This window comes from Ceratotherium simum, chromosome 18, assembly GCF_057802395.1.
Source record: "Ceratotherium simum simum isolate JZ-2026a chromosome 18, ASM5780239v1, whole genome shotgun sequence".
Classification (NCBI taxonomy): domain Eukaryota; kingdom Metazoa; phylum Chordata; class Mammalia; order Perissodactyla; family Rhinocerotidae; genus Ceratotherium; species Ceratotherium simum.
In genome coordinates, this window is record NC_141917.1 from 27,711,592 (window position 1) to 27,738,572 (window position 26,981).

The 26,981-nt window shown below is 39.6% G+C and overlaps 1 protein-coding gene across 3 annotated transcripts in view; it reads right to left on the minus strand.

Moving 5' to 3' along the window:
* ADAMTS12 (ADAM metallopeptidase with thrombospondin type 1 motif 12) overlaps positions 1–26,981 on the minus strand; it is a 296,380-nt gene that overhangs the window by 61,301 nt on the left and 208,098 nt on the right. For all 3 annotated transcript variants that reach the window (XM_087443173.1, XM_014781569.2, XM_087443172.1), the window contains exons 14-16: positions 21,191–21,311; positions 11,296–11,540; positions 9,654–9,792 (exon numbers count right to left, since the gene is read on the minus strand). In XM_087443173.1, coding sequence (XP_087299299.1) covers positions 9,654–9,792; positions 11,296–11,540; positions 21,191–21,311 — 505 coding nt within the window. The remainder of the gene's footprint in view (positions 1–9,653; positions 9,793–11,295; positions 11,541–21,190; positions 21,312–26,981) is intronic.

Genomic DNA, 26,981 nt, shown 5'->3' on the forward strand with positions numbered 1-26,981 from the left:
CCAACATGTATCTGCCAGTGTAGAGCAGGAAAAAGAAAAAGCTTAGATACTCAGAAGTGTCATTAAAATTTGGGTAGTTTAGCAAATTCTTAATGTCAAAACATAAAAGAGAACTGTCAGATGACTCTAAAAGGTTGGAAATATCCCAACAAAGGATTGTTTCTGTGCATGAATAGCAAAGATAAGTATGCTCAGTGCTCCTGACTCCAGAAATAGCAGAAGGGCACAGAACATTACAGAAAATCCCCTTCAGAAAGTTAATGACAGCGCACTGGTCAACCCACGAGACAAGCAGCAAGATGAACAGATGGACTGGCCAGGCAGATATTGTTGAGTGTGTAAGGGAAAATTAATAACCATGTGCCTGAGTTTCTCTGTTGGAATTAATGGTCATGGTGAACACTAATCTTCCATTCTCTAGACCTTGAGTTCTCACACGACAGATGCAAAGCTAAGCCCAAATCTTCCAACGAGGGGCCCCAACCCAGTAGGTTGACTTTCCCCAGGTAATAGGAACACAATACCTGGCCAGGTGCATCTTCCTCAATTCTGGTGCTGTGTGTTCATTTGGTAAAATTTAATTTATAATTTTATTCTTTATCAATTTATGGTTAAATAAATAAAACAAATAAATAAAGGCCAAGATTCCTGGGTTCTGGTCTCTATTTTTCCTTCTACCCATTGTTTGGCTAACTGCAGGGAAATGAGAACAATGACATTCAGACTGTTTGAGGGCAGGAAGCTGAGCTAGTTGGTCTCTAGAAGTGTCTTCTACATTTTAAAATTTATAACCCATGAAGAGAAGGCAAAGTTAAAGTTTAGTCACTGGAAACCTTGGATAATAAGTAATGTAATCATTATCCTGGTTAATATAATTTTACGACTTGAAAATTATTTGGAAATTATTATATAATATGTATTATGTTAGTTCATATTGCCATAGAGAATGTGTATATGGCAAGTTGTATTTTCCAAAGATGGCTGCAACAATAATCTCTCATCCAGCACGCTCTTCTACAATGTGAACATGCCATCCCTCCATCAAGACATGGTGTCTAGTTACTCTGGCCTTGGACCAAACGAAGAAGTGATGTTGTGTGAGTTCAGAGACTAGGTCATAAAAGGCCATGCTACTCCCATCTGATTCTTTTGGATCTCTCACTCTCAGGACACTCCAGCTGCTAAGGTGTAAGAAGCCCATGCCCTTAAAAGGGCTAGGTACATGTGCTGCAGTAGACAGGGGCCCAGCCTTTGAGTCACCCAGCCCAGGTGCCAATCATGTAAGTAAAGGAGCCTCCAGATGATTCTAGCCCCCAGGCATTTGAACTACCCCCAGCTATCCTAGTCTTCCTAGCCGAGGTGCCAAACATCGTGGAGCAGAGACACGCCATCCCCACTGTGCCCTGTGTTAATTTCTGACCTAGAGAATCCACAAGCATAATAAAGTGATGGTTGTTTTACTAAACCAAATTTAGGTTGGTTTGTTAGAGAGCGGTAGTAACAGGAACAGCACTCAATAAATGCTTGTTTTCTTCCTTTCTCAAGTCCCAGACCTGCAATCCAGCTTGGTTTGCTACTAGTCTAACCACTATTGATGTTATTGATTTTTCATTTCCTCTTCTCCTGTCCTACACTTCTTCTGTTTGTTGCTCCAGATCCACTCTGTACCTGCTCTGAACCCTGGGAAGCTGATCCCATGGATTGCTGTGGCTTCCAGTTGGGTTTGGGAAATAGAGACACTGTCTCTTTGGATAACAGCTCCTTCGTCTTACTTCTTCAGGCCTAGGGATGGTAGCCTCATTTGCCCCACCCTCCACTGTTAATGGGCAGGGCTAATGAATTACCTTTCTTAGTTTCCCTAAACCCTACCCATACCTTTGAAAGTAGTCAAAGTATTCAATTTGAGTGTGCCACATGTTTCTTGGAGGGGACTTGGGCTGACATCATCTCTTTTGCAGAAAAAAAACTCAAACTACTAATCTTAAGTGACATACTCATTAATTAATTCTGCAAACCAATTGCTGGAGTAACAGAATCTTTCTTTGACATAAGATATCATAATACCTCTTATGGAGGGGGTTAGAATCAGGTCATCCTGTTAAGAGCAGTGATCATGATGGAATAATGCAAATGCAGAAAGTGTAAGAGATTAGGCTGAATCTATATAACCTGAACTTTTCCCTGGAAATTAAAGAAAGAAAAATGATATGGGCTTTTAATTTGGTTTGCCTTTTGTCCCCTTCTCTTGCACGCTGAACAAAGACCAAAAAGAAATCTTAGTTAATTAAGGAGGTCAGTCAATCAATATGTTGTCACAGCACTAAGTTAGCTGGTTATCTGGAAGTATTTACTTGCAAGGAACATTAAGCAGAAATTAATCGCATTCCAAAACATATGAGAATCAAATTCAAAATGTTATTTCCAGAGGATTCGGACTCCCTTTTTCCATGTAACAATGAGAATGTCACCATGTAGCTATAAATACTTGGTAAATCTTATTGGATACTAGCAGTGAAAGATCAATTAAGAGCCTTTACTTTTAACAACTATCTTCATATACCCCTAAATATGATCATCTTGAGTGGAAATTATGCCTTGATATAAAGAACAAGTAAAGTCCCTTATGTCCAAAAACAAAACAAAACAATGATATAGCTCATCATATTCTCAAGTCAACATTGAGATTGTAAAATAGAGGCAGCCTGTTATATGGTTAATTTAGTTCATATAGGATTTTCCTGATTCAAATATTCAATTCAGGAAGGGTACAGAGAAAACAACTGAAGACTCAGCTTATTGTAATGACTTATGGCAAAAAATGCAATACTTCCTATTACATCTAAACTTAGGACCAAAGATTCTCAAGGCACTGAATATTTAATCACATCATCTGAAAGAGATTCAAAGTACTGTATACTCAGTATTTACAATACTGACAAAGAACAAGACTTTTTTCTTATAACCATTTAAAGGAGTACAAGTTAAACAGTACCATTAAATTTTACATTAGCACATAAATTATAATTCTCCTAAAATTGGATATAACACTGATTTTTATAATGTAACATGATAAGAATTCTGTGAATCAGTTTTGGGCACTGTCACTAAAATCCCCCTAAATACACAGAAATGACATTAACTTCACAGGAAGAAGGAAAGAGCAGGGATTGCATAACCATCTATCTTGTTGACAAGTCCATCCTCACTCTACCAACTTTCAATTTCAGTTCCCACTAAATATTTACCTTGTTCTTTCTGGATCCTTGGCCCCTTCATCTCTGACTTCCTTGATCAGTAAGTTCAGATCTATCCTTTATAATGAAGGCCCAGTCAAGGAGAACTTGAGTCCCATAACCACAAGGGCTCAAACACATTGAAGTGTGTGTGTGTGTGTGTGTGTGTGTGTTCAACAACCACAACATCAACATTAATGACACCATCGGAATCAGAAATGGTTTTGATTCTTACTTTTAACACTTACTTGCTGAACGATCTTGGGCAATCTTCCTAACCTTCTTCAACCTCATTTTCCTTGTCTTCATCTTTATGAGACTATAATATATGGTTGTTGTGAGGATAAAAATGATGTACATACCCTGATATGTATGTGATATATCCTAAGTCCTGGCACAGTGCTTAATGCATATTGGATCCTTAAGAAAAGTTTTTTAACCTGAATCGAAAGCTTCTTTGTAACCAACTCAACCAACCATGGGGCATTAACTCCCTCCACAACTCTGTTTTCTGAACGTTGTGAGATCAGGGTTGGCTTCATACTCTGAGACCAGGGAATAGAGCAAACCCAACTCATCCAGTCCTCATACTCCCTAACTGCAAACAACTAAGCCCTCATTTTTACAATTCACTTTTTTTCTAGCTCAAAAGGACACTGACACTGACTTCAATACAAATATTAATTGGATATCAGTTAATGAGGCTTGATTTTGTTATTATACATTGCTGAAATCCACACATCTCAGAACATCAGTAAGACTCAAAGCCAGCATTTTTCCCAATGAACTGATTACATAAATTGACTATCATGGTCAGAGGTAACTTTTAAGAAATTATGTAAGAAATGCTCAGAAAGAAACATTGCTAGTGCTTGAAGAATGTTCAATGGAATTAGGTAGGACAAGGTTCTGTTCTATGAAGGATTCATTTTCAAAATTTACCGCAATCAAGAAGTACTCCTTCCTGCTTATAACTCCTCTTCTGCAGCCACTGCATACAAATAGGCACACACAACGAAAATCAGGGGCCTGCAGAATCTCAGAAAACTCATGGGTTAACAAGAAAAGCAGGCAGTCAGCATTTCGGAGGGCACATTGAGCAAAGAGTGACTTCATTGAAACCAATTGAGAAATCCCAAGCAAGTGGCATTAACAAGTAGAGAACAAAACTAAGAGCTTGGAAATAAGGGAGGGACCAATCTCTGCTGGCTATATATGGTAAAAATGGGATGGGACTAAGAAGACCATCAGAATAAGAGACCATTAGATTAGCCACCTTGGAAAGACTTCCGTTAATGGCTCCACATGTAAGGAACTTGGAAGTTGCCACTCTGTCCTTACAAGAAGTAAGAAGCTGAACAGACTGAAAAATCAACAATTCTTCTTGGATATAAGAGATGAGAGGGTACAGGGCCAACTGCTGCCCCCAAGACTGGAGAGACAGACAGGTGAACAGAGGGAGTCACAACTGCCTGGAGCAGAAGCCCACGAGTGGACCACCACAGGAACCAGAATTTCACCAAAGTAATGTCAGATACCAAACCACAGATCCAGGAAACCCAGAAAACACCAAACAGGACAAACACCAAAAAACTACAACTATGCATATCATTTTCAAGTTATAGAAAATCAGAGATAAAGAAAAAATTGTGAAAGAAGCCAGAAGAAATAAACCTTACCTACAGAGGCACAAAGAAAGAATTACATCTGACTTCTCAGAAATCATCCAAGCAAGAAGAGAGTGGAGTGAAATAGTTAAAGGAAATCCACCAACCTAGAATCCTGCACTCTCTGAAATTATCTTTCAAAAGTCAAGGAGAAATAAAGACTTTCTCAGACAAACAAAAATTGAAGGAATTTGTTGCTAGTAGACCTGCTGTGCAAGAAATGTTGAAAGAAGTTCTTCAGAGAGAAGGAAAATAAGGTCAGAAACTTGGATCTATATAAAGGAAAAGCATCAAAGAAGTAATAAGTGAAGGTTAAATAAAAACTTTTATTTTTCTTATTCTGAATTGATCTAAAAGATGACAGTTTGTTCAAAATAATAATACCAACAATGTATTCAATTATGTATGCTTATGTATATTTCATACATAAATACGTATGCTTATGTATGCTTATATATAAGTGAAATGAATGACAGCGATGACACAAGGGATGGGAGGAAGGAACTAGGATTATTTTGCTGTTATAAGGTACTCATGTTACCTGTGATATGATATAGTGTTAACGGAAAGTGGTCTTGGATTAGCTGTAAATGCATATTGCAAACTCTAGGGCGATCACTAAAAAAAAGTGGATTAGGTACTCTGGCTAAAGGTTCTCATTAGTTCATTAGTGAAGGACAACTGGAAGGTTATCAGATCTCCACTGCATATTACTTGTAGTTTATTTTATATATTTATGCATATGTTACTATATAATCCTCATTCCATAACATATGCTTAAATCCATCTCAATAAATCCTATTATCTTTATGAAGTCCCACACTTAAAAAAAACCTTCCAAATATTGTTAGAGATCAATATCCGGACTTGGTTGATCCTACCTGACAATTATAGCAGACAAAGTCAGATGGGTTAGTACCAAGAGGAGCACAATTTTAAAAAGCCAAAGTATCTGACTCTGATTTTCCAAAGAAGTGAGTTCTGTCTTCTAAACATCAGTATATGGTCACACATCAGGATTAGAGAGCAATATGTGTCCCTATTTATGATTCTCGTGCTTTATCAAGGCTATGTGGACATATCTCAAACTACATGGTTACTTTGAGCTTTTAGTAGGAATACTGTCAGATAAACCCAGTAAGAACTAGTTTCGGTAAACATACATATCTGTTCCACACATATTTATTTCCAAGGAACATGATCTAGTTTCTAAGGCAGCTTAGAACAGTTTGAGCAATCTCTAGGAGCTTTGTGTGGTCTTTGGAGTTTTCAGTATCTGCCTTTTCCTGCTAGAACAATGACTAAACTCCAGAGAGAATTCAGCCAAGTGAGTGAAGGGAAACTTGAAGTCCGGGATAGGATAGGGGCAAGTGTTCTCTGTTTTGTGCAAGCCATTGATGTATTTATAGATCCAAAAACACAGAACAAAGGAGAACACAGAGCACACAATTGGCAAAGGTCACGTTCAGAAGTGATGACCCACTGTCTAACAATAGTGCCATTACTATGAGTTTTACAGGACACAAGGAAATTTTGGTTAGAATGTATTACAAGTGACAGAGTTCTGCAGTACTAGGGACGCAATGGGGCAAAAATGTGTCTTTTACATTTTTATAATAGCGATCTTGAGTTTTTGCCAAAATATTTTTTGTTTAATAAGGAGTCCTGAAGTTTCCTCTTGAGAACAGCATCTGTGTCAAGCCATTTCTGCAGCTATTTCTTCATAGATGATCCATTGGTTGAACTTTCACGGCTGAACTCAGATAAATTTTTTTCAACAAGCCTTTTCTAATGGATGGTAGCACTTGTTATTGCATCCCCTTCCAACTTTCCTCAGGGATGACTAGTCCTAAATTCCCCCAGAGTCACCCCAAAGTCACTCTCCACGCATGAGGCAGGAGTGAAAGCAAATGTGGCTGACAGGACAGAAGAATGGAGACTAGCGTGGAGAGAGGACCATCACTGGTATACTCTGCGAGTCTACTTTACCTTTGAAAAGTGGGCTGTGGAAAATAAGCTGGCTTTGATAACAGCTAAATTTATAACATTGTCTTGCCTGTTTTTCACATGGATTTCTGATCTAGAATAAAGGTAATAAAATTTTTAAATAGTCAAACTGAGGAAATAACATTTTAGCGAATTCATGCTTAAATAGCCCTTTGCTCCAAATGCACAAGAACTATTATATTATATTATATGTAAAATACAGATATATAAAAAATATAGCTCATGTCAAGGTTTAATAACCAGAATGACATTTGCCTAGGTAGGCAGAGGTAATGCTGAAGGATCAAGCTGTTTCAAAACCAAATGCCTGACTCACATTTGGTAGGGACGTTTCATTTCCTAGATACATTTCCTATGTATCTTTATGATCACTGCACAAATCAGCCATTTGTCTTGATTTCTATGCTCTGAAATACTGCATGTACAATGCAAAGGGTTTATCCCATGTTGAAACAGCAGGGGGGTCGTGGGTGGATGTTCTCCTCTTTCTTTGGGGAGTCCCTGCCCCGGCAGGACTGGCTGAGTTTTACTCCTTGGTTATCCCGGGACAAATGATTTAAGCTTAAAGCTTAAACTTGCACTTCACTGAAAGAAGTGAACAAAGAGGATGAGAAATTGAAAAAGTATTTGTACCTACAGAACCAATAACTTCATTTTCCTCACAACTGCTCCTCAGGGAAATACTTCCAGCAACTTATTTTCTGCTTAAATTGCTTTTGCTTCTCGATGAGCTCAGCCCTCCTGGGCAGAGGGGTCAGGACACTTGGAAATGCTAGAGGCAGCAGTGGGAACAGCAGGACCGACTCTTATCAACACCACTTACGGCTGCTGCCACAGATTGCCACAGATTGCACCTCTGATCTAGGTCCATTTCCAGAGGTTTAGGATTTTCAAAAGATCACACATTTTGAAGTGAACATACGATGCCTGTGATTTCTAAAAGTTAACCTTTGGTTTTCTGTACTGAAGGAGGCAAAGAAAGAAGTTGGTAATACAAAAATTGTTCATAAGGTGGATGGTACATGACTCAATGTCTGTCACTGGACCTCTTTCTACGACTGCCTCCTGGTGCGGGGGGGTGGGGGGCAAGGACCAAGTGAACAGGTGGTGCAGAGACAAAGCACGTGAGAGGGAAGCCTGTGGAGGAGTAGATCATTTTCTTTTGGCCCATTCACTCCTTCACTTTTTTTTTTTTAATTGTTTTATTGAGGTCATATTGGTTTATAACATTGTATAAATTTCAGGTGCACACTATTATATATCAGTTTCTGTATAGATTGCTTCGTGTTCACCACCAATAGTCTAGTTTTTATCCGTCACCACACACACGCTCCTTTAGCCCTCTCGCCCTCCTTCCACCCTCTTTCCCTCTGGTAACCACCAATCTGTTCTTCTTATCCATGTGTTTGTTTATCTTCCACATTCGTCCACTCCTTCACTTTGATTCGCTTTGCCACATCACTGATTCTGACACTTCACCCTGTAGCTGCCCTAGTTTTACAGGTAGTAGTCACAGGCTAGAGGCAGAAAGTTCCAGAACAGACTTAGACATGATCCAAAAGGAGAAAGAGATGCAGAGACTTTGTCATATGGCACTATGATTAAATCCCCCCCAACAAGTGAAGAGCCCCATGTACCTGACAGGCCCTGACCCCTTCCCTCATAGGCCTTGGCAAAGCTCATCTAGCTCTGCCCCGGAGACAGTCTGTGCTCTACAAACGTCCATGTGCTCCTGTACTCCCTTTCTGCAGTTAGACTGTGCCCACAGGACTAAAGCCAACCAATGAAATGTGAGCAGAATCATTTGTGTCATTTCCAAGCCAAGGCTGTTCATAAGAGCCAGTCTGCCTCTTCCATTTCTCTCTTCCCCCGTGGGGCAAGTGGGAAGCCATGCCTTTCAGATGTCTTAGCCACAAGACGAAGCAGGGCCACCCAGCCTGCATCAGATTTGGAACGGGTTAAAAATAGGCCTTCATTGTGCTGAATTCCTGAGATTTCAATTTTGTTGTTACTGTAGCAGAACCTATACCATCCTAATACTTGACAGCCTAATACTTGAAGGACTCTTTCCAATGCTTGATTTTGTGAGAGAAAACTACTCTCCTAGTAGATACGAAAAATTGGTAAACTGGAGACAGGAAAAGAACCTTGGGCTAGGAATTAGGAGAGCTGGTTATGCTTTGGATTTGGCCATGATTTATAGTATGCCTTCGGGCAGGCTGCTTGACTTTTGTGGTCCTCAGGTCCTCAACAAGAGCAGTGATTTTTTTTTTTTTTTTTGGTGAGGAAGATTGGCCCTGGGCTAACATCCGTGCCCATCTTCCTCTACTTTATATGTGGGATGCCTGCCACAGCATGGCTTGACAAGTGGTGCATAGGTTCACGCCTGGGATCTGAACCCACGAACCCCAGGCTGCTGAAATGGAGCTCCTGAACTTAACTACTATGCCACTGGGCCAGCCCCAGAGCAGTTGATTTTTAAGTCTTTCTGTTTTGCCTTTTAAAAAGACATGTCACCCTTTCTTCAAACAAAACCTTTCATGACGGCCAGTATATAAAGCTGATAAAAGAACTGTCTCTCCCTTTACACCACGACCTGCACATTCACTCCCCTCAGAGGCACATGGGGCATCTCTGTGGGACTCTGCAGACCCATGGGCACAGAAGGCAAACCACTGGCTTAGACTGCCTCTGTGGCCCATTCTGACGCTGACATGGGTTCATAGTGAAAGCAGCTGTTTCTCACCTGTCCCACATGTCACACTGCACTCTGTCCAGTGGCTGTACTGCCAGAAGTACACCAGCTTCTCCACATCATTGTCAAGACCATCTTTCCGGATTGTGTACTCATACTTGATGCCAGGGTTAGTCACCTGGAATAGAAGCTAAAAGGCAAGGAAGGGGTCATGTCAAACTCTGTCATGACTTTATACTGCAAACCACGGTCATGTGAAAATACTACACAATGTCCATCATCATAAAATAGTTATGGAGGCATGCATTGGAACAAATGCCGTTAAATGAACAGGTCTCTACCTCTACCTCTGCTTCCACCTGTACATATACATATATCTATATCTACATCCAATCTTCTCCATTCTGTTAGTTCTTGACTGAATTCCCATGGGAATTCATGGGCAGTCTAATCACACGGGAATTACTCTGAAGGAATGGCTTTCCGAGGAGTATCCTTTCCAACAACAGGCTGATACGTCACCTTGTGCCCTTGTGTACTTACTAACTTTGCGATTATGGGTAAGTTACTTAATCTCCTTGTGCCTTAGTTTCCCCATCTACAAAGTAAGGATAATAGTATGATCAATAGGGTTGTTGTCAGTGTTAAATAAGTAAATAAATGTAACATGATATGATTAGAACAGTGCTTGCCACGTAGTTAGCACTCAATGAACATTAACTTTTATTGTTGTTGTTGCTTTATCATGCCCTTCTCTAGCTCTCAGGCTGATTAGTTCCTTTAAGGCATATAGTTCTGGGATAAAAATGGTCATAGGTTTTGGCTGAGGCACTACTCTTGGGACTTTTCCCTCACTTCCCTCTCCTGCAGGCAGTCTACTTGCCACACGTTTAAAATGAATTCATCTTAAACTTAGAGGTGGTGGATTGGTTGCTCTATGGGGATTGGGGGTTCCCACATATAATAATCCTTTCTCATGTGGGCAGGAAAGCTGTAAGGTCTCCTGACATCTATGGATCATAGCTGTCAAGCCTTGACCTCCAGCTTCTGTGAGTGCTCTGATCCGGCTCTGAAATGATCTCCCTCTAACTTCTGAGTATGGGTAATCTGACTCTCTCCTAGGCCATCTGTCATCCCCAACCTGCTTTGCCACTACTGGTATAATTATTCCATTCCTTTTCTGTAGTTCTTTGCCAACATGAGACACAAATCACTCATGCTTTTGAGGAGCACATCCTACATCCTAACCCCTCTCTCCTCCAAGAGTTTCACGAAGTCTTTTGCCAAAGGACAACCACATGATAACATGTCAAAGACCCATGTCAGTTCATCATCACTGCTGGAAAGCTACCTGGAAATTCATGCCACCCTGACATAGACTAATAGCATCCTTTTTATACCTGAGGAACAATCACCCTCAAATAAACAGTCTGTGTCAACCATACTGGAAACTGAACTCAAACCTCCCAATGGATGATTTTAGGGCCCCTGACATTTCATTACGGGGGTTTCAGCAATATCTAGGCAATAAAGGATTAATGGCACAAACTAATATCTTGCTTCCCTCCTTGTTCCTTGCTAAAAGAAGGATTAAGGATTCTTAATAATTGTCCCCTGGCAAATACCTTGGAAAAGAAAATTAGAAAGATCCTAACTAATGTACATGTCAGCAGTTTCTTCCCTTCTGCATTACCTGTATCCACACTGACTCATTGGTGGGACCTGTGGCCATGAGTTTCTCCAGGTCTCCTTTCCTGTCATACTGAAAGACGGTCCCTGCTAGCTTGTAGTTCCCATTCCACTGGATAATAAATCCTCCATTCAGGTAATATTTTTCAGGGTCTTCACTCCTGATGGCCAGGAAGTTTCCAGCTCCCTCAACCTCCATTATCCGTATGTCTCTTGCTCCTTTTGGAATCAGTCCGATGTCAACATACCCTAAGGAGAGACGATACAATAATGAAAGAGTCATGCTAGCTTAGGTGAACACAGTCTGTTTCTGACCCATTGTTCATCCTCTTTCCAGCATCCTCATCATTCAGTGCCCTTGCCTTCCTCCTGGGTGGTCACTGGGATTGGTAGATGCACTAATTAGGGGGAATTTTAAAAGCTTGGACAGGAGCAGAATTCTTAGGAGTTTTGTGACTCAGTAGGTAAACAGTTTTGTGAGGAGAGGTGACATAAATGCAGATTGGACTCAGAAGCTTTTTCGGTTGATCCAGTATTTAGTTTTCTGTAATTTTATGTTGATAGTTTAAAATTTTACAGCCCCTAGCTAGCTTCTCAATAGCATTTCTCCTCCCCGGCTTGTTGCTGCTGTCAGATTAATCTTCCTAAACATTGTATAGGATACATCCTTTTGCTCATCCTCATTGCCTGCAAGTTAAAGACAGATTTAGAAGTAATTTAATCATAGCTTAAATTCATTTAAGAGAATCCTGGAGGGAATCTTGGATTGATTGCCACCTGGTGCTCTTGAATACAGCTTGTGATGAGAAACTCAGCTCCGAGCACAGCTTTGTATATTGCTGTACAATTCTATTCATCAGAAAGGGTTTTTTTCCTTATGTTTTGCTGAAATATGAACTTATATTTTACTCTCATGTGTGCTAATTCAATCTTTTGAAAAAGCACAGAGGACATCCACTTACAGACAATGATCAGTTCTAGCTACTAATTCTAGGACATCCACCTAAAGACTATCAGTTCGAGTCTTATCCTTGTTTAGTGGTTGTTATGGTAGGAAACATACTGGGGAGAAAGGAATTATCACATAATGTTCTCCTCTCTTTGCCAGACTCTATGCTAAGCACTTTATGCATTCATCCTATTTATGCTTCTTAAGAACCATCACGTCATAAACACGATAGAATGAAAAGAACATGGACTTTGGGGATAGCATTGTGAAAGGAGTCCTGGGGCATGGGAGTCAGAACACTTGAGTTCTAGTTTCTGCATTGTTGCAAATGAGCTCTTAAGATGTTCATCAATGAAGGGGTTTGAACGAGATGATGTCTGACGTCCCTCCCAGCTCTGAGATTTGATTATTTTGCCCTTTTCTAAGCTTAACATCCTTTGTTCCTTTAACCTTTCCATACAAAACTCAGTTTTAAGATTCTGATCATCCTGGTCATTTTCCACTGGATATACACTAGCTTTTTTGGCCTGACAAGCAAACTCTCACCTCTGTCACCTGAAAGTGCCCTGACTGCTCCCTCTCCCTCAGACACTAAAGTAGCATGGGGTCCTGGAAGCCAAAACCCAGGGCTGGCCAGTGGAAATTATTTGCTCTGAAGCTGGTTACAGGCCAGAACCTCAACCCCATTTTTCAAACTGACAGGTCCCATCCAGAGGAACCAAAATGTGGATCTTGGGCCGGCCCTGTGGCTTGGTGGTTAAGTGCGCGCGCTGCGATGCTGGCAGCCCGGGTTCGGATCCCGGGTGCGCATTGAGGCACCACTTCTCTGTCCATCCTGGGGCCGAGTCCCACATACAGCAACTAGAAGGGTGTGCAGCTATGACATACAACTATCTACTGGGGCTTTGGGGGCAAAAAATAAAATAAATAAAATCTTTAAAAAAAAAAAATGTGAATCTTGTAGTACTTGATTAAATTCCATTTGCCCCTCACACACTTGCCTGAGACAGCTGATTACAACTACTAATTTATAACTAGCTCGGGAAAAATACTTATCATATGTAACTGAGGCTGATGCAATTCTTAAAAATGCCTTTGGAATGTTGCTACTTGCGGCAATTTTCTGACTTAGGATGTCGCATGCCTTCTCATAGCAGAACTCTTGCAGAAAAATCAACTGGCATTATATATTGTGGTAGCTACCTTATCCCTTGTTTAAAAACAAACGAAGAAAAATACGACATGCCAGAATTTATGGGATACAGCAAAAGCGGTTCTAAGAGGGAAGTTTATAGCAATACAGGCCTATCTCAAAAAAACAAGAAAAATCTCAAATAAACAATCGAACAATGCACCTAAAGGAACTGGAAAAAGAAGAACAAACAAAGCCAAAAATCAGTAGAAGAAGGGAAATAATAAAAATCAGAGCAGAAATAAATGAAATAGAGACCAAAAAAACAATAGAAAAAATTAATAAAACCAAGAGCTGGTTCTTTGAAAAGGTCAACAAAATTGACAAATCTTTAGCTAGACTCACCAAGAAAAAAAGAGAGAAGGCACAAATAAGTAAAATCATAAATGAAAGAGGAGAGGTTACAACAGACACCTCGGAAATACAAAAGATTATAAGAGAATACTATGAAAAGCTATATGCCAACCAATTCGACAATCTGGAAGAAATGGATAAATTCTTAGAATCATACAACCTTCCAAAACTGGATCAAGAAGAAGTAGAGAATTTGAATAGACCAATCACCAGTAAGGAGATCAAAACAGTAATCACAAACCTCCCCAAAAATAAAAGTCCAGGACCACATGGCTTCCCTGGGGAATTCTGCCAAACATTCAAAGAAGACTTAACAGCTATCCTTCTCAAACTCTTCCAAAAAACTGAGGAGGGGGGGAAGCTCCCTAACTCATTCTACGAAGCCGACATTACCCTGATACCAAAACCAGACAAGGACAACACAAAAAAAGAAAATTACAGGCCAATATCACTGATGAACATCGATGCAAAAATCCTCAACAAAATACTAGCAAATCGCATACAACAATATGTTAAAAAGATTATACACCATGATCAAGTGGGATTTATTCCAGGGATGCAGGGATGGTTTAACATTCGCAAATCAATCAACGTAATACACCACATTAATAAAATGAAGAGCAAAAATCACATGATCATCTCAATAGATGCAGAGAAAGCATTTGACAAGATACAGCATCCATTTATGATAAAAACTCTGAATAAAATGGGTATAGAAGGAAAGTATCTCAACATAATAAAGACCATATATGACAAACCCACAGCTAATATCATCCTCAATGGTGAAAAACTGAAAGCTATCCCTCTAAGAACAGGAACCAGACAAGGATGCCCACTGTCACCACTCCTATTTAACATAGTATTGGAAGTCCTAGCCAGAGCAATCAGGCAAGAGAAAGAAATAAAAGGGATCCAAATTGGAAAGGAAGAAGTGAAACTGTCACTATTTGCAGATGACATGATTTTATATATAGAAAACCCTAAAGAATCCACCAGCAAACTTTTTAGAAGTAATAAACGAATATGGTAAAGTTGCAGGATACAAAATCAACATACAAAAATCAGTTGCATTTCTGTACACTAACAACGAAGTAGCAGAAAGAGAAATTAAGAATACCATCCCATTTACAATTGCAACAAAAAGAATAAAATACCTAGGAATAAACTTAACCAAAGAGGTGAAAGATCTGTACACGAAAACTATAAAACATTGCTGAAAGAAATTGAAGAAGACACAAAGAAATGGAAAGATATTCCGTGCTCTTGGATTGGAAGAATTAACATAGTTAAGATGTCCATACTTCCTAAAGCCATCTATAGATTCAATGCAATCCCTATCAAAGTTCCAACAACATTTTTCACAGAAATAGAACAAAGAATCCTAAAATTTATATGGAACAACAAAAGACCCCAAATAGCTAAAGGAATCCTGAGAAAAAAGAACAAAGCTGGAGGTATCACACTCCCTGATTTCAAAATATACTACAAAGCTATAGTAACCAAAACAGCATGGTACTGGCACAAAAACAGACACACAGATCAATGGAATAGAATCGAAAGCCCAGAAATAAACCCACACATCTATGGACAGCTAATCTTTGACAAAGGAGCCAAGAACATACAATGGGGAAAAGAAAGTCTCTTCAACAAATGGTGTTGGGAAAACTGGATAGCCATACGCAAAAAAATGAAAGTAGACCCTTACCTTACACCATACACAAAAATTAACTCCAAATGGATTAAAGACTTGAATGTAAGACCTGAAACTGTGAAACTTCTACAAGAAAACATAGGCAGTACGCTCTTTGACATCGGTCTTAGCAACATCTTTTCAAACACCACGTCTCACCGGGCAAGAGAAACAGTAGAAAAAATAAACAAATGGGACTACATCAAACTAAAAAGCTTCTGCACAGCAAAGGAAACCATCAACAAAACGAAAAGACAACCTAACAATTGGGAGAAGATATTTGCAAACCATACTTCTGATAAGGGCTTATTCTCCAAAATATATAAAGAACTCATGCATCTCAACAACAAAAAAACTACCAACCCAATTAAAAAATGGGCAAAAGACCTGAACAGACATTTCTCCAAAGAAGATATACAGATGGCCAACAGACACATGAAAAGATGTTCAAAATCACTAACTCTCAGGGAAATGCAAATCAAAACTACAATGAGATATCACCTCACGCCCGTCAGAATGGCTATAATTAACAAGACGGGAAACAACATGTGTTGGAGAGGATGTGGAGAGAAGGGAACTCTCATACACTGCTGGTGGGAGTGCAAACTGGTGCAGCCACTATGGAAAACAGAATGGAGATTCCTCAAAAAATCAAAGATAGAACTACCATATGATTCAGCTATTCCACTGTTGGGTATTTATCCAAAGAACTCGAAAACACCAATTTGCAAAGGTACATGCACCCCTGTGTTCATTGCAGCGTTATTCACAATAGCCAAGACTTGGAAGCAACCTAAGTGCCCATCAAGGGACGAATGGATAAAGAAGATGTGGTATATATACACAATGGAATACTACTCAGCCATAAGAAACAATGAAATCCAGCCATTTGTGACAACGTGGATGGACATTGAGTGTATTATGCAAAGTGAAATAAGTCAGAGGGAGAAGGTCAAATACCGTATGATTTCCTTCATTAAGTAGTAGATAATAACAACAATAAACAAACACATAGGGACAGAGATTGGATTGGTGGTTACCAGAGGGGAAGGGGGGAGGGAGGAGGGTGAAAGGGATAATTCGGTACATGTGTGTGGTGATGGGTTGTAATTAGTATTTTGGTGGTGAACATGATGTAATCTATGCAGAAATAGAAGTACAATGATGTACACCTGAAATTTTTACAATGTCATAAACCAATGTTACTGCAATAAACAAAAAATTAAAAAATATATATATATGCACCTCTATGTTCTTTGCAGCATTATTCACAATAGCCAAGACTTGGAAACAACCTACATGCCCATCAACAGATGAAAGGATAAAGAAGACGTGGTATATATACACAATGGAATACTACTCAGCCATAAAAAAGATGAAATCTTGCCATTTTCAACAACATGGAAGGACCTTGAGGGTATTATGCTAAGTGAAATGTCAGACAGAGAAAGATAATTACTATACGATTTCACTCATATGTGGAAGATAAACAAACAAACACTAGGTACAGAGAAGAGCTTGGTTATTACCAGAGGGGAAGAGGGGAGGAGAGGGGGAAAGGGGGAAAGGGGCACATTTGTACAGTGTCAAATGGCAACTAGACTTTTGGTGGTAAACCCCATGTAATCCATACAGATATTGAAATATAATGACATACATTTGAAATTTATATAATGTTATAAACTGATGTTACCTCAATAAAAAAAAGGAAAAAAAAAAAGCAAACGAAGAACAGAACAAAACAAAACAATGAGAACCAGATGGAAAAAAACCCAAGAGTTTGCTTTTTTACTTTCCACTTAAGAGAGAAAATCCAAAGTTAGAAATATTTATCATGGGCAGATTCTGCAAATTGAAAGGGGAGGTACATCAAACTTAAAAGCTTTCAGTGAATATAAGAGCTGCTTTTGAACAGTGTGTAGACAGAAGATGTAAATTGAGGCAGATTTAGCTATAAACAAAAGTAATACATATTTGCAAAAGAATACCTAGGGAGAAGTCCAAGTCAAAGGATAAATTTATGGTGATTCAGAGTTAAAAAGAACCATGACAACATATCCACCAGACTCCTTTGCACATGGAAAAAAGCCTACAGTAGAGAGGAGTGTAAAATGAAAAGTAAAAGTTTCCATTTCCCTCCACCCCAGTCTTATGTCCCAAAGATAATTACAGTTAACAGTTTCTTGGATTCTCTTCCAAAATCTTTCCTTGCATGTAGCAGCACACATGCATATAATTTTTTAAACAAGTGGTATCATACTCTATGAAGCATTCTAATTATTGCTTTTTAAATTTAATATAGCTTACATATCTTTCCATATTTTCTGAGCATTTCAACAACTGCAAAAATGACATAAACCTATTTATTTACCCAATCCACTGTTAATGGATGCTTAGGTGGAAGGGAATTGCTACCAACCTCTTTATCTCTGAAATGAGGACACTGAGTTCCCAAGAGAGGAAGAAATCTATGCCACATCACACAGCTAGATGGAAAATCTACATACCTACAGCCAGGGGCTGTCAACCAACTCCTAAGATAGTGTTTTTAATGAAAAAAGGAGGTTGGTAGAACACAGATGAAAAAAATCCCCTTGAATGTTTCATCCTCATGGGTCTTCTTTACAGAAATCATATTAAAAAGTTGTAGAGGTGGAGAGTTACTGAGACATTTATTCTACGTTAAAGGGAAGGCTTTCAGGGTTGGTAAGAATATCTCCAAACTATTAAGAATGATGAATATCTTCATTCAGCAAATCACTTTTCTTCCATCTTCCCCAGTAAATGTGAGCCACTTGCACTAGTATCGGCAGAAATGGGAAAACATAATCTTGACCTCAGAGAAGAATCAGAAAGTGAACAAAACCTAATATTACAATTTTGGGTTTATAATATTACAATTACAATATTATAACGATATTCATATTACAAAAGACTTACAACATTACAGCTAAACCATAGGCAGACATCAAGGAGAAAAAAATATCTGACGGATATTCCATCAGCATAACTGTAGAACAGTTAAGGATTTGATCCCCTTTATTTTCAAAGGAATATGGAATCAATCTTAAGAAAATGAGTTCTTATTGAATACCTACTACATATATAGACTATGTTTGCTGATTTGGAGTTGGGCAGGGTGAAGACAAAGTCTAAAAGACAGATCAACCCTCATTTATAATTGCATTAGAGACAAAGAATCAAACAAGGTGAAATAAGGTAGCAATGCAAGATTGCATGTAAATAAGTACAGAAAACAACTATATATTGGGTGTCTTCAAGGAGAGCAAGTTAAGTTCCCTCTTTTGATTTTGGCCTTTGCATTAACTGACCTACTTCATTTCACAAATTTTTGCATCACTTCTTGGCCGCATTCACATGGTGGGGTGGTGGAAGCCTGGGTCTTTACAGTGTATCTAGTTTTATTAGATACAAAGCAGAGGTGGGACCTGGTACGTGCCTGGTGGGTATGTGGAACACAGACCACCTAACTAGGTGCTGCAGAGTCTAGAGTGAGCACTCACTGGATATTCGCATTGTGCTGGGGGGGGAGGGTGCCAGAAGACTTTGAGGAACCTATCAGGGCATGAACAGTCTAAGGCTGACACCACTCCCTGGGTGCCAAGGGCCATCAGAAGCCCTCTCAGTAGCACATGGGAGAAAGAGAACTGAAAACACAAAGACATAAAGGATGCCAAATGCTCAGTGATGGGCATGCGGCCTGAGGTACTGAGATTTCTGAGGCAGGCGTGGGGGTGGGAGGGAGGCTCAAGACGCTTCTGGTCCTTTTTCTTTAACCCCAAGAAACTAAAGCAGAGACAAGAACCCAGAACTAAAGACTGATTTCCTAAGAGCTTAATAGATTAAGTGGTACAGATTTGAGAATGAAAACTCTGCTTTTCAAAGGAGTTACCATAATATTAGGAACAAAGCATATCTGATGCTAAAGATATTGACTGCCACAGATAAATAAAACTTAGGGTAAATGTAGGAACAGGATTTTAAGTGTGACTTTTTATGACTCAAGTAAATAAGGTCACATTTAAATAACAGAAAATATTTACATAACACTTTTGTAAAGACTGAATAAACATTAGCTATCATAGGATGCATGACCATAAGCTTCAGACATACTAGGTTATCATTCACATCCCTAATGAGTAATGCAAAGGACGTGTTTTAGGCATAATAACGCTATCAACCAAGGACATGAAATATAATCCTCCAAAGAAAATTCTAAAGGGCAGGACAAGCATTCCATTTATAGTTTAACCTTATAAATTTAATAGTCAAAGATCAAAAAATAGGGATGGAAATTAAACAAAGTTAGTTTATCCACTGTTATCTGTACCAGGGAACAACAGGTTATTTAATCAACATACCTGATGCTCTCAGGATCATACTTAGTAACTTCCTCCTGGATGGTAAGCATATTTAGAACAGAGGTACTGCTTTGCCAGAACCCAGGAAAACAGTGTCCCACTATATCTGAAAGGGCCTATCACTTCCTGTACTGGGCATGACCCCTCAGGCCCTACGTCAGTAGTGCACACTGGAGTCCCTACTCCCAGCACCTGCGCTCTTTGGAATCCAGAGAATTAACAACCTGACCTCCTCTCCCCAAAACAGCCTCAAGCAATGACTGGTGGGAGTTGGTATACACTATCTCAACTCCTTCACCCCTCAGGTGGGAAAACCCCAATGTACAAGTTTTACCCATATAATGGTAACTGACTTAATGACACACCCTTTCTGGACTGCCTTCCTTTCCCCATTTCATTTCCTCAATGCCCTATTGGTGTTTCCCAGAATCCCCTAACCCCCAAATCAACTATTTGTACCTGACTTCTTGTCTCAGTGTATTTCCTGGGGGAGCCTAAACTAAGACACTCTGAGTTGTCTTCATCATCTCCTAAACTAAGACACTCTGAGTTGTCTTTGTCATCTCCAGGTTTAACTTAGCCTCCTCTCAAGACCCCTCCATCTACAAATCATTGCCGGTGCCAAGGGACCATGAGAACTGTTTTAACTGAAGACAAATCTCCAGGGGTCACAGTTTATTTGGGTAAGGGTGGAGGATTATCAGTAGCCCAAAGCTGCACGAAGAAGAAACCTCGTAAAAGGTAATCATGGGAAAGGAATAGTAGAGTGTGGTTAAGAAGTGGGATGTTAGGTGGCCGAAGCCACCTGGAGTGATCCCATAAGGGATCACTGGGTGAGACCCCCATAGAGGGAGAAATTGGGAAAAGAAGTGAGCTGAAGCAACTCTGCCTTACCTCTCCTTTGGTCCTGAAGGTACATCCCAATTCTTCTGCCTTTAAACCCATTGCTGGCTTCTCTGCCCTCACTCACAGAACCTGCCCTTGTGTCTGCATCCTTCTCAGCCAGCTTTTGAGCTTCTCTCCCCGAGTTCTTGGTCCATTCCTATGGCATTAGCCTTCAGCCCTGCATCCTCTCCCAGGGATCATACTCTTTCACCAGTTCCCGTGGGCAGCCACCAAACCAATTAGATCTCTATCCAGTTCAATCTGATGCTTCCTGTAATTGCTTAGCAATCAATGCCTCTCCTAAAACTGCCAAGGAGCCCTTATTCCTTTGTAGTGAAGGCAATATTCCATTTTGAATTCTTTGAAAGTCACAATCTGTTTAAAAAATAGCAATCAATCTTGCCCTCCATTCTCAGTCCCCTACTAATTCAATTATTTATTTGTTACCAGATCCTTCTTTCTGTTTAAACATCTTCCTCACAGTCTGGCAGGCAGAGCCGTCCCCAAGGCACACACCACAGCGATCCTCCGTAGCATTGGAATCTATCTCATAGTCACAGCCGACCATCTGTGGGGAAAAGAGGTTGAGGGTGAATGACACAGGCAGGAGACGCCACACCTGCCTTGGACCTCTGACTTCTCTGTCCTTCCTTTGCTCTTGATGAAATTGGGGCTGGGGGCAGATACAAGAACAAACGTTTTCTTTTCCTGGTGGTAGTCAGAGGAATAACCAAAGCATCCATTGAGGGTAAAGAAAATACTTGCTTAGGAGAATGAAGTACACACTGAGTGGGTCTCCAAATTCCCCTTAGTCAGAGGTAAAATTGAACACAGTTCCAAAAATTTAATTATGAAAAGGTCTTGGAATTGGAGTTGGTGGAGCAGCAAGTCCCTTTCAGATGTGCAAATCTCACGCCTGCTCCTCTCTACTGAGATTTCTCAGGGGTGATGTAATTACTCCACCAATAATTGTGTTGTTCAATCCCTTTACATTCCTCACTGGGCTTATTCTCTCTGCTTCCTGTCTGAGGACAGCAGGTGAACCAGCAGCCACTAGAGAAAAGCTAGCTTAATGCTGAGACTACTCCAGTCCATGAGGGATGAACGCTCTGACCTGCAGAGCCTTTGGAGCCTCCTATGACCACAGGCCCTACTGAACTTCACACTTAGCCATGTCCCAGCCATCCTGACCTCCTCCCCTCCAGCTGCAGAGGAAGAACTGGTTGTTCTGTCTCTGAGCCAAGACTAATCTTGCTCCTTCTCAGTGTTCTGTCCATTGGTCCTCCTGAATCATCATCTTTCCCTCTCCAATGCTTCCTTCCCCTCAGTCCATCAATACGACCAAGGCTTTCCCATCCTAAAATTCCCATTCTGGGAAAGGAGAGCAATTAAACTTGGGTGTTCTGTAGTATCAGATACCAAAGAATCACGACCCTTAGATTGAAAATCATGAAACGTGAGTTTCAACTGAACTTGTCTGTTGCTTGCTTTCTTCCATAGCCCATGTTCCTGATCACATTTCAGTGGTAAAAGAAAAGGGAAAATGATACCATATTTTATTAATCATATTTCTCTTTCTTGTTTGGGAAGAAGAATTGTTCCCAGGCGGATTTTTTTCCTCTCTCAAAGATAATTTCCTCTCTTACTTTAAATCCACCTTAAATCTACTGAAAGCAAGAACAGTTTGAGTCTTTACATACACCTTCCACCAGCTAAACAGAGAATTAATGTGCACTGACAGAAAATAGTCCCATTCCTCAGGTCAACCATCTCTAATTTCCTTTAAGTCCAAAGAGTTATGCTACTTGACCCAGTTGGGAAAAAAAATAAAGTGCTAAGTGATTAAACCAACAACAACAACAACTTAATCACGTTAATCACAATGGAAAGAAAAGAAATTGTCTGGATGTGTGCCTTCAGTGGTTATGAGTAAAATGCCAAACCTTCACCAGTGATATGTTTGTGTCAAGCTTGAGCATCTTCTAATAAGCTGACCTTTACAAATCATATTCCCAGTGACCTTCATTCCTTCACTGATCTGGAATGATCCAGGGAAACTTACTGTGAGGCATATTAATTTTAAAGCATTTTTAAAAATCTCTATCAAAAGGGGATAGATAAAAAATGTGAAGAATAAAGGAAAGAAAGCCAGAAAAACAAATACCTTGAGCCCAGCTTTCTTCTCTAGCAATATCTGCCCGCATCCCTCAGGGGTGGGGTTGGGGAAGGAGACACACACTTCCCCAATATGCTATCCCACAGCGTATTAAATGGCTTCTTGTGGAGACTTCACCCTATTCGTTTCTCCTATCAGCTGCACATAGAACAGTCCACACTGAAGGAAGTACAGAACAGAAGGCCTGTGAAGGTGTCAGCCAGTCCTTATTGTTGCACATCAGACGTAATGGCTCTCAGGGGAAAATAAACAAACGTCACTCTCCTCTTCCAGGCAATGTTTTCTGGCAACAGGGCCCACAATAATATTGCCTTTCTGCCTTCAGCAGAATTAGAGGTGGCTCTGCTGTCGTCACCAAATGTGGACAATGGCGCCAGCATGGCTCTCCTCTGATGTGACTCTTAGGATGCCAGACAGCCACCTCACCAGGCAGCATTTTGGAAAAAAAAGAAAATCACTTTAATTTCCCATCATATCGTTATTTCTTTCTTTAAAAAGCAGCTTTATTGAGGTATAGCTGATATACAAAATACTGCACATATTTAATGTATACAGTTTGATGAGTTTGGACTTAAAAAAAAACCACCAGTGAAACCATCACCGCAATCAAGGTAATAGACATATCCATCACCTCCAAAAAGTTTCCTTGTGTTCCTTTATTGTGTTTGCTGAGAACACTTAAGATGAGATCTACCCTCTTAACAAAATTTTAAGTGCACAATAACAGCATTGCTAACCACAGGCCCTGTGTTGTACCGCAGATCTCTAGGATTTACTCATCCTGCATAACTGAAACTTTATCATCATTGAACAGCACTCTTCATTGTTCCCTTCCCTCAGCCCTTGGCAACCACCATTCTATTCTCTGCTTCTATGAGTTTGACTATTTTAGATTCTCATAGAAGTGTAATTATGTAGCATTTGTCCTTCTGGGATTGGCTTGTTTCACTTAACATAATGTCCTCCAGGCTCATCTGTGTTGTCACAAATGGCAAGATTTCCTTCTTTTTAAAGCTGAATAATATTCCACTGTATGTATAGACCACATTTGCTTTATCCATTCATCTGTTGATGGCCATTTGGGTTGTTTCCACATCTTGGCTATTGTAAATAACGCTGCAATGAACATGGGAATACAGGTATCTCTTCAAGATCCTGATTTCAATTCTTTCAGATTTGTACCCAGAAGTGGGATTTCTGGGTGATGTGGTAGTTCTGTTGTTAATTTTCTGAGGAACTCTCATGCTGTTTTCCATAGCAGCTGTACCATTGTCCATTCCCACCAACAGGATACAAGGGTTCCAATTTCTCCATATCTTTGCCAACACTTTTGTATTTTTGATAATAGCCATCCTAACAGATGTGAGGTGATATCTCAGTGTGGGTTTGATTGGTATTTCTCTGATGTTTAATGATGTTGAACACCTTTTTATATATCTGTTGGCCATTTGTATGTCTTTTTTGGAGAAATATCCATTCAAATCCTTTGCTCATTTTTTAATTGAGTTATTTGTTCTGCTATTGAGTTACAGGAGTTTCTTATACATTTTGGATATTAACCTATTATCATAAATGTGGTTTGCAAATATTTTCTCCCATGCTGTAGGTTGCCTTTTTATTCTGATGATTATTTCCTTTCCTGTGCAGAAGCATATCTTTAGTTCTTGACATACTACCTTGAGTATTACTTACAGAAATCAGGTCCCAGGCTTTCACCAGGCCTTTAGCTCTACATGAGTGTATAAATAACATATATTCCTACCAATTCTCATCTTTTGCTTATGAGTTAACATTGATTTACTTTGTAAATTATCAAGTGACTGAGAACTAAAATACCAACTGGTACCATGACCTAATCCACCTGGAGTGTCATCATTTCTTTCTATAGTCCCTTGGCAAAGGTAGAGACTAGAAGAATGCCTGGTTCTAAGATGAGATTCATTCCCAGTCAATGAAACGTTAAATGTGAAGATAGTTACGGTAGAGCTATGCTTAGCCAAAAAGAACAGGTAAATGCTATTGTCATTTGGGACAGCAGGAATAATGTTTTCTTCACCCTAGCTTTGAGGGCCAAAAGAAAGGATGTGGCATTCTGGAGAGAGATCTGGCCTAGGCAAATTGATCTGGGAGTGTTCAGCATATCACTGAGATGGCCAAAACGGCCTTGAGAGAGAACAAAGAAGGTTCAGGCCAGTTTCTGGGAGGAATGATAGAGGGTGCTAACTTAAGACAGGTAGGAAGATTGTCAGGTAAGCTTCAGGACTCAGCTTCAAAATCAATTAAAGACATTGACTTTGTAGGGGCACAAATTCACAAAGTTGAATTTTTATTTTAAGAAGTGTACAGTAGGCTGATCATAAGATCAAAAAAGGGTTGTGGTTGGGTTGATCCAGAACCAGGGTCCTGGGGTGAGAGGTTGATGGAAGGCTAAGAGGAGAAGTCTAGAGGACAGAGGATGTGATAGATCAGGGCATCTAGGCTGCTTGGGAAGGAAATTAAACCAAAGCTACACTGACTGAGAGAAAAGGGAAGAGGGAAAGAACTAAAAGTCAAAGAACTGGTTACCAGGAAAAAGGAGTGAAGGATCTGGAAAGTTAGCAGATTGTCCTAAGACAGGAGGTAAGATTGCAGAGCTGGAAAAGATTGGGGGAGGGGTGGGAATATCTGCTCATATATTTAAAAGCTTATTCCATGTCATACTTATGATTAAAAATGGAAGAGCTCCTGGAAAGTCAGTTTAAATTTATATCTTTGAAAAGCAAGCCTAGGAGTTCAGTCCAAGTTAAAAAAAATTGGGGGAGTGGCACAGACAGCTACCTCCAAGCACAAATTCAGTTCTGCTCAGGGCTTGATAATTTTCCTGACAATAGAATCTGTAAATCTAATATGCCAAAATGTTGGCAAATATCATAATTTCAAAATAGCTGAATATATGAACATAAGCAAATATAATGAATATTTATATGAATATAAGCAAACATATTTTCATCTCCACAAAGAAGATGGATTAGACAAGACTGTATACATTTTTTTCTTTTTATTTCAATACATGGTCATTTCCCTTTGAAAAAACTGTAATAAGTGAATAAGAAGACTAACAAAGCTGAAAATTACTGCAACTTGGATCTTTGGAAGATAAATTGTACTTAGGCTATTAAGGTAAATTTGATTTGACATAATTTTTCAGCTTAAAATCTTAGCTCAGTGTGATATAGACAGAAAGTGGGCAATTACATCTTCTAAAAGGCCTTAACTAGTTTCTAGAGAGAGGAAGGCATGCTGAGAGAATATGGTTTATTCTATAGGGAAGCTGATTTAATTGGTTTCAAGAGAGGCACCCAAGATCCCTAATGTTTTGTTCAAAATACTTGTGTTTTCCATCACAAGCTAAAGATGCTGTCTCTATACATGCAAAGATATTTAGGTCTAAAAGATAATTTTAGCATCCCATTCATTTCTTGGTGTCTAAAGTTCTCAGTCCTAGCTGCATATGGCAATCGCCTGGGGAGTTTTAAAAACATCGATGCCCAGACCCCAAATCCCAGAGATTCTGAATTAATAGGTTTTAGATACAGCCCAGACATCAATAGTTTTTAAAAGCTCTCCAGGTGATGCTAATAGGCAGCCAGGCCTGAGAACCACTGCTTTAGACAGTAATGGGGCTGTTTTGGCCTGAATTAACTAAATGAACCTTTCCCACTCTTGGGAATAGATTTAACCTAAAACATATTACTTATTTTTGGTTCTTTGTAGCAACAATGGTAATTAGTGAGTCTGAAAGAGAATTTTGCCTGACCTCTTCCAAATTTAGCATTTGCTGTTAGCTCATTCATTCCTGGGAATCATCACGTTGCCTCCTGTGCTGTGGTCACTACTGGAATAAACCAACAGACAACTTCAAGGTAATACATGCACCTTCCCAGGATGCTGAACATTTATGGGCAGGAGCTTTTCACTGGGGCAATTTGGTCCAGTGGAAAAGAAATTACGATAAATATTTGCAAAAACAAAGAAAATTTATTAAGAGTTTATGTGTGCCAGGGGCTCTCTTAAGGGCTTAAC